At 40.4% G+C, this 15,339-nt stretch overlaps 1 protein-coding gene across 1 annotated transcript in view; it reads right to left on the reverse strand.

Annotated features, from left to right (window-relative positions):
- Window positions 1-2,004: 2,004 nt before the first annotated feature.
- Window positions 2,005-15,339, reverse strand: part of LOC121301003 — a 35,826-nt gene continuing 22,491 nt past the window's right edge. Inside the window, exon 2 of the mRNA XM_041230063.1 lies at window positions 2,005-2,143. Coding sequence (XP_041085997.1) covers window positions 2,046-2,143 — 98 coding nt within the window. The 3' untranslated portion in view covers window positions 2,005-2,045. The remainder of the gene's footprint in view (window positions 2,144-15,339) is intronic.

Below are 15,339 nucleotides of genomic sequence, written 5' to 3' on the forward strand. Positions count from 1 at the left end.
AACTAGCACATGGTAGAGCCTTCATCGATGGGCACTATTGTTTAATTAAAAACAGTGAGATTCTAATCCATACAGCATACAGAATTATCAACATCCACAAATCAGATTTACTGCAAGACAGACCTCTAAGGGTACACCCCACGTGAGAGTAACACATATTTATTAAGCCCGAGGTAGGGACTAAACTAAATGAACATCTCTGGAAATTGTATTTCTAAAGACGTTGGCACACTGACAAACCAACTTTTTACTCATTTCAAGAAGCAGGCTATGCGTATTTACATAATTACACCCAAATACTCATTTTGACATCAAGTTTAAGAAAATGTTATAGCAACACCATTTATGGGTGTTTATATTCCCCACCTCCCTGCCTCCCCTCATTCTCGTGTGAATTTCAGCACATCCATATCATGTGGTGGAAGTAATATATTCAGCAATCAGCAATTTGTTTACAAGAGCACTGCCACAGAATTGAAACATAATGATGCTTGGTCAGCAAGTATTCTAGCAATGTTTATTAGAATACAGTGTCTATGGGATAATTTAATTCGCTTTAGGAGATATGTTTTTGATAATGTTATATCCCCCCCCCCCAAAAAAAAATACTCTGTACAGTACAGTAGGAAATCTGAATAAGTAAGTGCGATGCACATGAAAAGTGAGAATTCATACATGAAAAAGTATGGACACTATTTTTTTTTTTACTTACCTGTACATTTAAAATAGGAACACGTCAAGTCCTCCTTGAACCTAAGGGAAAAGCCTAGTAAACTGCACTATTTGATACAGCCACTAGGTGGAGCAGCCTAAATGCAGGACAGCGCTATCAGTTAGTGGTGATATCATGCTTTCTTTCAGTAGTAAAACCGAGAGACTGCAAGCAACAATTGATTTAGTCCTGTCTTTACTTTTCCTATTTTAACAGGTTAGTAAGAGTCAATATAGCATTGAAACGCCATAAATCACAAGGATAAATGCCGTAGATTATTATTCTGTGGGTTTGGTGCATTATTCTGGTGGTTTAAATATGTATTTTTAATATATAAAAGTGCACATTTAGAATCGGCCATTATAGTGGAGATCACCACGTGGGGATAATAATACAGATAGTGTTAGTCAGTGAAGACAAGATGGCGATTATGTTTTCAAAGTGAAACAAACTGGTTTAAAAGATATATAAAATGCTTGTGAAATATTACAGTTGAAGGTGTTCTGATAATAAATTTAAGCCCATACTATCCTGATGCCAATAATCAGTGTAAACTGATATTTCTGTGATGTTTGTTATTCTGTGTTTCGTTTTGCTAATTAATAAAAGGTAGAATTTAGGCATGGTATAACGTGATGTAAATGCATGTTTTGAATTACTAAAACTTATACCTTATTGTGAGTTGTATGTACCATTATTAACACTGTGTTCAGGATGCTTAGACTTGAATGATATTTGTAGTTGAACTGCTGATTAATAATTGTGCAACAGTGCCATGGAAGTAGTCTGAACATGTTAAAATAGTGATGCTAGTTATATAACATGTATATGGAGAATGCATAACTATAGAAATGACACAGACTATCCATTGTGGAATGCTTCTTTGTTGTGATTGTCATGTTTTATTTTAATATACTACCGCTGAGATAGCGGTTGAATACCAATATGAAGACTATATCAAAAGGCTTGTTATTGGTTATGTTCTATTGCTATTATTTTATTGTCATGGTTATTATTGTTCTTCTCTGCACTTCTTCAATGAAGTGATGGATTGTTTTATGTTTTAAAATTTTCAGTAGTAAAACCGAGAGACTGCAAGCAACAATTGATTTAGTCCTTTCTTTACTTTTCCTATTTTAACAGATTAAACACTTTGTCTTCTGTTGATGGGCTCTCTGCCCGAGACCCGTAATAGAATCATGGGGGCTCGTCCGGGATCAGTCTCCAACGCCTGGTGGAACTGATTCAGTGATTTGAAGAAACCAAGACAGTGAGACCAACGCGGGTGGCAGCAGTGTGCATCCAGATGGTGAAAGGGGGACCAATCAGGACCTCACTGGCAGAACGTCGAGGTGAAAGGGGGACCCTGGCTCCAGAGATGCAGCGCTGCTACTAGACCCAAGCTGCTGAAGAACCGCAACATGACTAATCCTGAAAGAAAGAGTTGGTGTGGACAATCCGGAAGAACTTACACAGATTAACTGCCAATGAACTCTATCAGCTTGCAGAACACATTGGTCAGGTACCAGACAGAAACCTGTATGAGCTAGATAAAAACAATGAGGAAAGTTGTTTGGAATATGTGTATGTTCATGTATGTAGCAAAGCACTGCTCGACCAAGAGGATCAAGGAGTGGCACAATTGCTTTTTCTAAAAGATTTGATACATGATTTGATCGCAAACCGTGAGAAAAGCCCAGAAATTATCCAACCTACTAAAGAGATTGAGGGGCTAAACGAAAACCAGCAAATGCCATCCTTATCAGTTGATCTAGCGGGCGATGCCACTGAAATATCTCATGGTGTTGAGCTCCAACAAACGTTGGCTAGTTACGAACAACTAGGTAGAAAATTGGAACAGTACAAAATTACTACAGCAACACTCACAACAGTTCGCCCTACTACAAGGGAGCGCACTAGTATGGATAGTAGTCCCAGCAATGAACATTACCAACATACTAGGAGTAAAAATACTGCGTATGCAAAAGAGGTCCCATTCCTGCAGCGTAGGAAATTTAAGATACACGGGGGTCAAATAGGTGACACTACCTCTGATATTAGTTTCAGCAACTTATGTAAACAAATAGGAGAGGGCGTTAAAGAGCATTACAGTGAGAGTGAGATCATTAGGAGTGTCTTTCGTATTATCAAACCAGGAAACTTTAAAGACATGCTGATAAACAAAGATGACATGACACTTACTGAACTGAAAAGCTTTCTCCTATCACACTTAAGAGAAAAGAATAGCACTGAGCTTTTCCAGGAGCTAATGTGCGCTAAGCAGTATGACCATGAAACTCCCCAACAATTTCTGTACAGAATGATTGGGTTGAAACAAAAGATAATTTTCGCTTCCAGGCAAGCTGACACAGACAGTAAGTATGATAACACCACAGTCCAGGGCGTGTTTTTGCACACTGTCTACCAGGGGCTGGGTACAAAACATAACGATATACGAAGAGATTTAAAACCTCTTCTGTCTGATGTTGCCGTTTCTGATGAAGCACTATTGAGGCATGTAATTAAGATTACAAGTGAGGAAAGTGAAAGGAAGCGGAGGCTTGGCCAAGTCCCTCGCAACAAGATGGCATGTGCACATAGTTCTCAATTAGAGAGTAATGCTGAGAAGGTAGGGAAGGAAGCTGTAGAATCCAAAAGGACCTGTAGAACTATTGAAGAATTGAGTGCTCAGGTCGCAGCCTTGTCAAGCATGATAGACACCTTGAAAAATTCACAACAATCGGGACACTCATGTCAGTGTAATGCCAGTACTTTACAAATCCTGAAGAAGGAGAGCCGTGGAGTTTGTCCAAATTGTGTGAAACAAGGCACCACTAATTGTAACCACTGTTTCGCCTGTGGAGAAGAGGGACACAGAGCGGTTGGTTGCCTCAAATCACCAGGCAAATCGGGAAACGGGAGCCGGTCACTGCGGCGGGACAGACAGTGACCGGAATAGTTGAGAAGTCCCAGAAGTGTGTTTTCTGTCAGTCCCAACCAAGGCTGAAGGTGTGCCCCAGGTGTAAGGTTTTGCTTTATTGCTCTTTCCAGTGTGAACGTGCTTATGCTTGGACACACGACCAAGTCTGTGGTAATACTGTAGCTGAAGTCTTCCCAGTAGAAGCACAGATGTGTCCCGACCGTATAGCTCAACTTGTTGGTGGCAAATGTCTGCTAAAATGCTACATGAATGGCTATGCTGTAAGTGTATTACTTGATACAGGGGCCCAAGTTAGCATTCTGGATCATGTGTGGAGGGAGAGATACCTGCCTAACCATAAAGTAAGGCCGTTGGTGGAACTGATGGGAGCTGAGAGAGGCCTTGATGTAGTTGCTGTGAACGGGGAAGCGATACCGTTTGACGGTTGGATCGAGGTGCAAGTGGACCTGCCAGGAGATGGCCACTCCAATCCGTCAATTCGGGTACCTTTTCTAGTGAGTCGCATGGTGCTAGAAAGACCACTGTTAGGATTCAGTGTAATCGAGGAAGTGATTAGAAGACATGCAGGGGGAACACAGAAAGCCATGACAATGCTAGCAACCTCCTGAGCAGAGCTATGGGAATTCAAGAAGAAGCAGCGAGTGTTATAGTAAATGTTGTACAGAACAGGTGCACTGTAGAGGAGGAGTGTGCTTTGGTAAAGATAGGGAGACAGAATGTTGTGATTCCACAGGGCCAAGTTGTCTGTGTTAAATGCAGAGTGCCGTTTAAGCCAGAGACCGACAAAACTGCCGTGTTGTTTGAGCCTAAAGATGAGGGTGTGCATCTAGAACAATTAGACATTGTTGATGGTCTTGTTGAAATCCACAATGTAGAGGCCCCCTATATTGAGGTGCCAATTGGCAACTATACTAGACACGATATAACATTGCCTCGCTGAACAGTAATTGGGAGTATCCAGCCTATCTCTATGTTGCCTCAGACCGGTGCGGAGGTTAACGATTGCAAAGCTGATGTAAATACCATTGGTATGGACTCAAAAGCACATTTTGGGGATGATGACACTGTTTCAGCAACGGCTCTATGGAACCCTCCTGTAGATCTAAGTCACCTCGACGAAGAACAGAAAGAAATGGTCCACCAAATGCTGTATGAGGAATCTGCAGCCTTTGCACGTGATGAAGATGACATTGGATGTATACCAAGCTTACAGATGGAGATCAACTTGAAGGAGCATCCATACCAAATGCATCCATACCAAAACCCCTTTATAAAGAAGTGAAGGATTACACACAGGGTCTGTTGGCAAGAGGGTGGATAGTCAAGTCCAAATCTTCTTATTCATCTCCAGTTGTCTGCGTACGTAAGAAGGATGGAATGTTGATGCTATGTATTGATTACAGGCAGCTAAATCAGAAGACGGTGCCAGATCGCCATCCACTGCCTCGGATTCAGGACCTTACAGATACCTTAGGCGGTTACAGCTGGTTTTCTATCTTAGACCAGGGCAAAGCCTACCACCAGGGATTCATGGTGGAGGGCTCTCGACACCTGACCGCATTCATCACTCCTTGGGGGCTGTATGAGTGGATAAGGATCCCCTTCGGATTGACTTATGCTCCAGCGGCATTTCAGAGGGGCATGGAGGAGATGCTCAGCACTTTACGGGATGACTGTTGCTTACCCTACCTGGATGATGTCCTGTGTTATGCTAAAAGTTTTGAAGATCACGTGGCTGGAGTTCGTCGGGTGCTGAAATCACTGATGAGCCATGGTGTCAAGCTGAGGCCAACAAAATGTGAGCTGTTCAAGCGAGAAATTCGATATGTAGGACGGTTAGTCTCAGCGTAGGGAGTACGGATAGACCCTAAAGACCTGGAAGCGGTTCTTAGTTTGAAAGAGGCCCAGCACAGTAGGTGAAGTCCACCAGCTCCTTGGGTTTCTGAGTTACTACCGTACCTATATTCAAGACTTCTCCAAAATTGCAAAACCACTGTATGAACTACTTCAAGGGAAAACAACCAAGCCTGAAACTCCAGTAAGAGACTCTCTCCAAGGAAAGAAGAAAGGAAGCCAACTCTCATCAAGGGCTTGTAGGATGGGTCGAAGAACATCAGAGTGTGGTGGAAAGACTGGTAGATATGTTGGTCGACTCTCCTATTTTGGCATATCCAGACTTCAGCTTGCCTTTCGTATTGCACACCGATGCACCAAAAGACGGTCTGGGAGCCGTGCTATACCAACGGAAAAAACAGGAAGTTGAGGGTTATCGCCTATGGGTCTTGGACGCTAACATCAGCCGAAAAAAACTACCACCTCCACTCAGGAAAACTTGAGTTCCTAGCTTTGAAGTGGGCGGTCTGTGAGAAATTCAGGGACTACTTGTTTTATGCTCCCCACTTCACTATCTATACCGATAATAACCCCTTAACCTACATCCTAAGCATAGCAAAGCTCAATGCCGTTGGTCACCGCTGGGTAGGGGAGTTAGCTGATTTTAGATTTGACATAAAATATCGCCCTGGAAAAGTCAATGTGGATGCGGACACACTGTCCCAGTGTCCTCTTGATATAAACAGGTATGTGGCCGGATGTACAGAGGAGCTATCACCTGAAGTCATCCATGCAGCATGGCAAGGGCATCACATGGCACAAGGAAAGGAAGTCACCTGGGTTGCAGTTATTAATATGACATCCCCAAGTCAACCTGAAGGACCCTGTATCAGTGGATCACTGTCAGCCATCGATCCAGGTGAACTGAGAACTGCCCAGAGAGAAGATATTGCTATTGGAGAAGTACTCCAGCTCAAAGAGAAGAGCAGGACTCTGATGGGTGAAGCAAGACGTGGGGTGAGCAGCACTACTAAGAAACTCTTGCATGAGTGGGGCAAGCTCCACATTGAAGACGGACTTTTATATCGAAAGACCAACCTGAGAAAACAACTAGTCTTGCCAGGAAGGTTCAAACAGATGGTCTTGAAGCATCTTCATAATGACATGGGTCATGTCGGGACAGAAAGGGTCATAAGTCTGGTCAGGGACAGGTTCTATTGGCCATACATGAAGAATGACATTGAAGAGTATGTGACAAGAAGATGTTCCTGTATTAAACAGAAAAAACCTACCACCCACGTGAAAGCACCGATGAGAAGTATCACCACCACTTCACCTTTCGAGCTCGTTTCGATTGATTACCTCCACTTAGGACCTAGTAAAGGAGGGTTTGAATACATCTTGGTAGTTGTGGATCACTTTACGCGATTTGCACAAGCTTATCCTACTAAAAATAAGTCAGGCAAAACTGCAGCAGAGAGAATTTTCAGTGACCTTATTCCACGCTTTGGATATCCATCTAAACTACACCACGACCAGGGACGTGAGTTTGAAAATGAACTATTCCGAACTTTGCGTCAGCTCTCCGGTGTGGGACATTCAAGACCATATCACCCACAAGGCAATCCGGCTGAAAGATTCAACCGAACGCTGCTACAGATGCTGAGGACGCTTGAGGAGAAAGAGAAGGACCGGTGGAAAGACCATCTCCCACAGGTTGTCCATGCCTATAACTGTACCAGACATGAGGCAACTGGTTATTCCCCATTTTACTTGTTGTATGGTCGACACCCCCGTCTACCAATTGATCTGCTATTCGGATTAGGGACAAGAGAAGAACAGGATTCGGCACAAGGTTATGCAGAAAAGTGGGCTAAAAGGATGACAGAGGCATATCAGATCGCTTCTGAAAATAACAGACACTCAAATGCAAAGGGCAAGAAATACTATGACCGGCAGGTGAGGGGAGTAGTTCTTAAGCCTGGAGACAGAGTGCTTGTGCGAAATCTGAGTGAGAGAGGTGGCCCAGGAAAATTAAGATCCTATTGGGAGAAAACTATTTACAAAGTAAAAGAACAGATCAATGACAGCCCAGTGTATAAAATCCAGCCAGAGTCTGGTGAACCCCGGATCCGGATTTTACATCGGAACCTGTTATTACTAGTGAATGATCTTCCTGTAGAGTTACCATCACAGCAAACACAGAAACCACTAACTGAACAACGGAGAAGGAAAATAAGAGATAGAGGAAATCAAGCGAGAAAACTGACACCGAGTACTGACACATCGGATGATGAGGGAGACACGAACACTCAGTACTGGCTGAGGTTTTGAAGAGATCAAGCACCGCAAGGTAATAGGACTCAGAAAATGAATGAACATGGCATCATGTCCGGAGAAAACCTGGTGAGGAGAGCATCATTACAAGAAAGGTACAATGCAGAGATGAAAGAGGCAGAACCCGTACAGGAAGGACAGTCTGATGGAGAGAACTTCCCAGCTCAATTTGAACTGTTAAATGCAGGAAGTGACCATGATCACGAGGGAAGACCCATGTCCCCAGAAGACAGTCAAAGCGGACCAGTGCCATTGTGTCCACAAGGAAATTGTCCAACTGATCAAGTAAGGAAAGAAGACCTAGACAAGTCTTCACTTACAATCGATTGGACAGCCATCATTTCAGCCACAAACCATGGTTAATGCCATGGGTCTCGCTTACTACACTGTTCCACCTCTACCTGTTTGGGGAACTGTACCATACCAAACACGCTACTACAATACACTGGTATCAGTTCCATTTCCTATTAGTGTATACTAAAGTAAGCTAAAAGCATCAGCAATTTTCAGTTTCTCTTTTTTTTCACTATAAGATTTGTAAATAAGTTGAAATTATTCAGTAATGTCAGGAGCCATTTATTTTTGTCAGGGAGCGTGTGAAAGCACACGAAAAGTGAGAATTCATACATGAAAAAGTATGGACACTTTCTTCTTTTTACTTACCTGTACCTTTAAAATAGGAACACATCAAGTCCTCCTTGAACCTAAGGGAAAAGCCTAGTAAACTGCACTATTTGATACAGCCACTAGGTGGAGCAGCCTAAATGCAGGACAGCGCTATCAGTTAGTGGTGATATCATGCTTTCTTTCAGTAATAAAACCGAGAGACTGCAAGCAACAATTGATTTAGTCCTGTCTTTACTTTTCCTATTTTAACAGGTTAGTAAGAGTCAATATAGCATTGAAACGCCATAAATCACAAGGATAAATGCCGTAGATTATTATTCTGTGGGTTTGGTGCATTATTCTGGTGGTTTAAATATGTATTTTTAATATATAAAAGTGCACATTTAGAATCGGCCATTATAGTGGAGATCACCACGTGGGGATAATAATACAGATGGTGTTAGTCAGTGAAGACAAGATGGTGATTATGTTTTCAAAGTGAAACAAACTGGTTTAAAAGATATATAAAATGCTTGTGAAATATTACAGTTGAAGGTGTTCTGATAATAAATTTAAGCCCATACTATCCTGATGCCAATAATCAGTGTAAACTGATATTTCTGTGATGTTTGTTATTCTGTGTTTCATTTTGCTAATTAATAAAAGGTAGAATTTAGGCATGGTATAACGTGATGTAAATGCATGTTTTGAATTACTAAAACTTATACCTTATTATGAGTTGTATGTACCATTATTAACACTGCGTTCAGGATGCTTAGACTTGAATGATATTTGTAGTTGAACTGATTAATAATAGTGCAACGGTGCCATGGAAGTAGTCTGAACGTGTTAAAATAGTGATGCTAGTTATATAACATGTATATGGAGAATGCATAACTATAGAAATGACACAGACTATCCATTGTGGAATGCTTCTTTGTTGTGATTGTCATGTTTTATTTTAATATACTACCGCTGAGATAGCGGTTGAATACCAATATGAAGACTATCTCAAAAGGCTTGTTATTGGTTATGCTCTATTGCTATTATTTTATTGTCATGATTATTATTGTTCTTCTCTGCACTTCTTCAATGAAGTGATGGATTGTTTTATGTTTTAAAATTTTCAGTAATAAAACCGAGAGACTGCAAGCAACAATTGATTTAGTCCTGTCTTTACTTTTCCTATTTTAACAGATTAAACACTTTATCTTCTGTTGATGGGCTCTCTGCCCGAGACCCGTAACATATACATATTTTATTTATCCGGTTGAAAAAATAAAAACAACTCATGTCTGCTCTAAATAACCTGTGGTACAACTTTGTGTTGAGCAATAAGACTGATTCTAAATTATTTTTACATCAGCTAAACAAAGTATTTATTTATTTAATTTTATATGTTAAAATGTTTAACAAACTACCATGCAAAATTTATACTGTCCCATCCCTATAAGGCAATATCATTTTTATCAGGAAGTACCAGTTTTCATTGTCATAAGGGGCTATCTTGTGGTGAACTTTAGAATGGAGTCTTTTTTCTGAATGTGAAAGTAAATCTCTGTTTTTGTACACATCCTATGATTGCTGTAAATGTGCTATATGAAACAAACAAAACGATCTAAACGTGTTTGCAATCAACGGTAGTAGCAGCTACTCTATGGTTTTAGCTACTCTCTGACCTGCGCACTCCCACAGTCAATGGCAAATGCAGATTAATATTTGATCACTGAGACCAATTTTGGCTGCGCGCAGCTTGCAGATTTGAGCCCTGTGTTTAGCACTGATCTTTGCATTCTGCTGTGCCCCCAGCATTTGAATAATGCTTTACATTACACCAATCGATCTGCAAAATGGCGATTTAGGTAGACCCCTAATTATAACTATCACTGTAGTTATGAAACAAAAAAATAATATAAACAACATATCAATAGTATTCTTGTCAGTACAGTATACACGTTCACTTTAGTTCCTTATGTAGATAGCAGTGTTAAATCAGACCTGATTTCTCTCTAAACACAGCCCTATCAGTACAGCTTAATTAAAATAAACGTATAACTGAGATCTCTCATAAATATTAACATCTTCCTGAAATCATATTTATGGTAGCCTTACAGAATAAAATGAATTTTGTGCATACTAAACCGTTATAAAACTTTTGTCTCAAGACTTTGAATTTTCCCCATTGACTTGTATCAACACATTTTTCGCAGTAGGTTTATACTAGAAACACTTTAAAACATACAAATAACCAAACAAACATCGTATTAAACATATCTGTCAGCCTACTTGTAAAGATGTGATGTTTGGGCTTCAACTTATAATACAAACTCTTATATATAAGTATTGTTTGATGCACTAAAGCTTCCCCCAAAAAAAGATGTTACTTTAAAGGCTAGTTGTCTTTGTATACTGTGTGTTATTGTAAAATAATATCACTGTTTTCACTGTAATTACTGTTAGCTAACAGTTAGCTTAGCCAGCCACAAACAATGGCGGATTGTTCGTGGCTGGCAGTGGTCGGAATGTGTAATTGCATGTACCCAGTGGTGAAAATATGTCATTGCAATGTAAAATTGGACAAAACTGGCATGTCATCCATATTGATTGGCTCATGGTGGCCATATTGTTTCATGTAACAACTTTTCCTGAATGTGTTTTTTAGAAGACAGTACATAGATAATGTATACCGAACAATCAAGTCAATCGGCCAAAGGGTTCATGAGGAGTTGTCGTTTTTAGTGTTTTACGCAAAATCCAACATGGAAGCCACACCATGTGACCTAAAAAAATTCCTTAATAAGAATTAATCTTGGATATGAGTGGACTATGTAAAAAATAATCACAGCTGTACTATTTATCGTTCATGACAAAAAGACCTTTGAAAATTGTCCAAAATTTTCAGTAAATCCAAAATGGCTGCAGCAGTTCAAAAGTTACAAGCATTTGTAATTTTTTGGAGGCGAAAGAAAATAATAATAATCCTTAAAACAACAATAGGCTTCCCAGCCATTCTGGCCTGGAAGCCTAATAAGAATAATCCTAACAAAAACAATAGCCTTCCCCAGCTTTCGGCTTGGCAGCCTGTCACAAAGATGGCTGTAGTGGGTGACGTCAGGCCAGGAACCAGAAAATAAACAACAGAGGTGGAGTTTGGTGGAGCTGAGCAAATGGTCTCAGCATTTAATAATGAGCAGACAGACAGAAAATAAAAGGTTGCAAGACAAACAAAACACAGGACACGGCACTGATAGCCAAAACAAAGAGATTAAACAAAACGGACTAACACTAAACAAACACGGTGAGCTGATATTATTATAATTCAACTACAGTGCATATTATAAATAAAGGACGTTCCTCTTCCCCTCGTATCATGCAATTGCTGCGACGGCTAATTTCCAAAATCCACAGTTTGCTGCCCACAGCTCTGCAATATCCAGCAGCAACGCCACAGTTCAATCAGCTGATTTTCAATTAAATCCAACTATTAATAAACTTCTTAATTCAGCTCAAGATTACATGGCATCAGCACTTGCCCCATCTACCAGATCCTCATAATCTGCAGGTTGGGCATGTTATGTAACTTTTTGTTTACAAAGCAGGATTAATCCTACTCCATTCAACCAGGACTGGATCATGGCGTTCATAGTGCATGCAAAGGACTCTCTACCTCTGGCACCAGCTACAATCAGACTATATTTGTCAGGAATTCAGCATTAATTTCGTTTGATGTCCATCAATTCCCCAACTCTATTATCAATTCCAGTGGTTCGTCTCCTTTAACGAGGAATTTCTAAGTGCTCTCCGGCTCCTTCTTCTGTTCACCTGCCTATTTCTATAGACATCTCAGTAACTTGATTTCAATTCTGTGCCATGGCTGTTTTTCTCCATTTGATGATTTAACTATGGAAGTCATATGTCTATCTGCATTTTTCGAGGTTTTTGTTCTGAATATACAGTTCCTTCTATTGCCAGCTTTCCTACCCTTGGTATCCGCTGCAGTGACCTCAAGCTCATCCCAGATTCTCATTTCATCTTATTTCTTTGCATTTCAAAAACAGATCAACTGCGGCAAGGACAATGTATTCAGCTTTCTAAGATCAACTCTCCTCTGTGTCCCTTCACTTCAGTACATTGCAGAACGCAGGCCATTTCATCCTCCGACCCTTTGTTTATCAATTCAAGCCAGTCCACTGTATCAAGGCATTGGTTTTCAACACACCTTTCCACTGTGGTGTCCAGAGCAGGTCTTCCTTTGCAATTCTACACTCCTCATTCATTTAGAATAGGGGTAGCTACTTCAGCTGCAAAAGCCAACATTAACCAGCAATTAATTAAAAATATGGGGTGCTGGACTTCATCCGTAATCGAAACTTTATATTTTATAATATAACTTTTATAATATTCGTTCTTCATCATCTGAAATATCCTCCGCACATCAGTCCATTGCTAGTATGTCCGGAGTGGGGACGACCTTTCTGCCTGAGCCACCAAAGATTTCCCCCTAAGAAATAAAATTAAAAGGTTTTTTTTTTTCTTTCCACTGGGGTTTTTTTCTTTTACAGGGTACAGTCTAAAACTTTTTGTCACGTTAAGTGTTTGTTTTCTTTCGTCTAAATGTTTTCTCTTTTCTTCTTTGTTATGCATTGGTGGTTCTCTCTTTTTTCTTCTTCACGTTTCGTCAGCGGGGAGCGGGGGGTCCATCTTTTGGGGGGGTTAGTGATTCCACTTTCTCCAACCCTTTGTTAAGCTCCGCTTCATTTATGGAGGGTTCTCCATGAGTCAGATGGGACCCCTGGCCAAACCCTTCCATCTGCATGTATGTTTCTTTTGGGATTCTTCTTTCAGGTCTGATGCCTCTATGTGAGGGTCCCCAAGTGGTGGCATCCCTCGTGTTTGTCGGGTCTCCTCAAAGATGGTGGCCCCTCTCCTGTTTGTCGGGTCTCCTCAGCGATGGAACTCCCCTTCTATTATGTTGGGCTTTGAAGAGGCGGAACACCACGCATTATATGTTTTAACAAATACTAACTTTATGTTTTCTTTCCGGTTCGCGAGCCTCTTCGTATGTTGGGTAACTTCAGAGACGGTGCCCCTCTTGGTATGTCAGGGTCACCTCAAAGACGGTAGCTCCCCTCTCGTTTGTAAACTTTCTTATGTTCTTACGTTCTTATGTTCTTACTTTTGGGGGATTTGCTGCAGCTTCCACCTTTGCATGAGGAACCACCTTTTGTGCCACTTACTCAAGAGAAATTGCACAAATTGACTGGCTCTATGGGATCTGTAAATTGTTCACGTATGATCAACTCACAATTCATATGCGCCACAAGAAGGACTGGCTTCATGCCAACCTGCTTCATGGTGCCACATTCGAAGCCACCAACAAAACTGATCACATTTTGTTGACTAAACGACAGATACCAATGAAAGGAGGAGACAGCTGCAGCTGCAAAACAGAAATTTTCTAACAAATGAAAGACTTAGATGACAAAGATGGAACTTTAAAGTGTCTCATGTCTACAGTGGATACCTGTAACCAGATACATCTTCCATTATCATACACAAAGAAGTGGAATCCTCTTCAGGACACTACGTGTGTGTCCTCTCAGTGCCTGGCCCTACAAAGTGGGTGCATGCAAATGACACTCTTATCGAACTCAAACCATGGCCAAGGAATGCAAAGGACATGTACGTGGCCTTTTATGAACAGATCTAATGCTTTACGATTGGAGTACATTGTAAGTTGAGAAAATCACAAGATTAGAAGGCAAAAAATACATAATTTCTAGCATTGACATGTCCATGTCATTCACTTTATGACTGATATGCATATGGAAGTTTGTAGCCAAGTACATACAAATATAAATACAATGTTGAACATTTTGAAAAATGTACATTCTTTTTTACCATTGCTATGCTTTTATACTTTTTAACCAAAGTCAAAATCAGTAACTAGCAATAAAGTCTTGGAATGTAGATGCTTCTTTACTACTGATATGCATATAGAAGTTTGAAACCTATTAAAAAAAATGTAAAAATCTTGACACTTTGAATGCTGTCAACTTTGTCCAATATTATAACTTTGCATTTAATGCTCTTGCCATTACACACACACATCTATTATGTGAAAAAAAAAGTGATATCTGAAACAAAAACACATTGGAAATGTGAAAAAATGCTAAGTTATCAAAAGTGCCCAGCCATTAAAGTAGAGATATCTCAAAAACACAAGCCAAGTTTCAAGAAACAACTGGGGCAACCTTAAGAACATAAGAACATCATAAGAAGGTTAACAAACGAGAGGAGGCCATTCGGCCCATCTTGCTCATTTGGTTGTTAGTAGCTTATTGATCCCAAAATCTCATCAAGCAGCTTCTTGAAGGATCCCAGGGTGTCAGCTTCAACAACATTACTGGGGAGTTGATTCCAGACCCTCACAATTCTCTGTGTAAAAAAGTGCCTCCTATTTTCTGTTCTGAATGCCCCTTTGTCTAAATTCCATTTGCGACCCCTGGTCCTTGTTTCTTTTTTCAGGCTGAAAAAGTCCCTTGGGTCGACACTGTCAATACCTTTTAGCATTTTGAATGCTTGAATTAGGTCGCCACGTAGTCTTCTTTATTCGACTGAACAGATTCAGTTCTTTTAGCCTGTCTGCATATGACATGCCTTTTAAGCCCGGAATAATTCTGGTCGCTCTACTTTGCACTCTTTCTAGAGCAGCAATATCTTTTTTATAGCGAGGTGACCAGAACTGAACACAATATTTAAGATGAGGTCTTACTAGTGCATTGTACAGTTTTAACATTACTTCCCTTGATTTAAATTCAACCTTTTCACAATGCATCCGAGCATCTTGTTAGCCTTTTTTATAGCTTCCCCACATTGTCTAGATGAAGACATTTCTGAGTCAACAAAA

Source organism: Polyodon spathula, chromosome 26, assembly GCF_017654505.1.
Source record: "Polyodon spathula isolate WHYD16114869_AA chromosome 26, ASM1765450v1, whole genome shotgun sequence".
In the NCBI taxonomy this organism is placed as follows: domain Eukaryota; kingdom Metazoa; phylum Chordata; class Actinopteri; order Acipenseriformes; family Polyodontidae; genus Polyodon; species Polyodon spathula.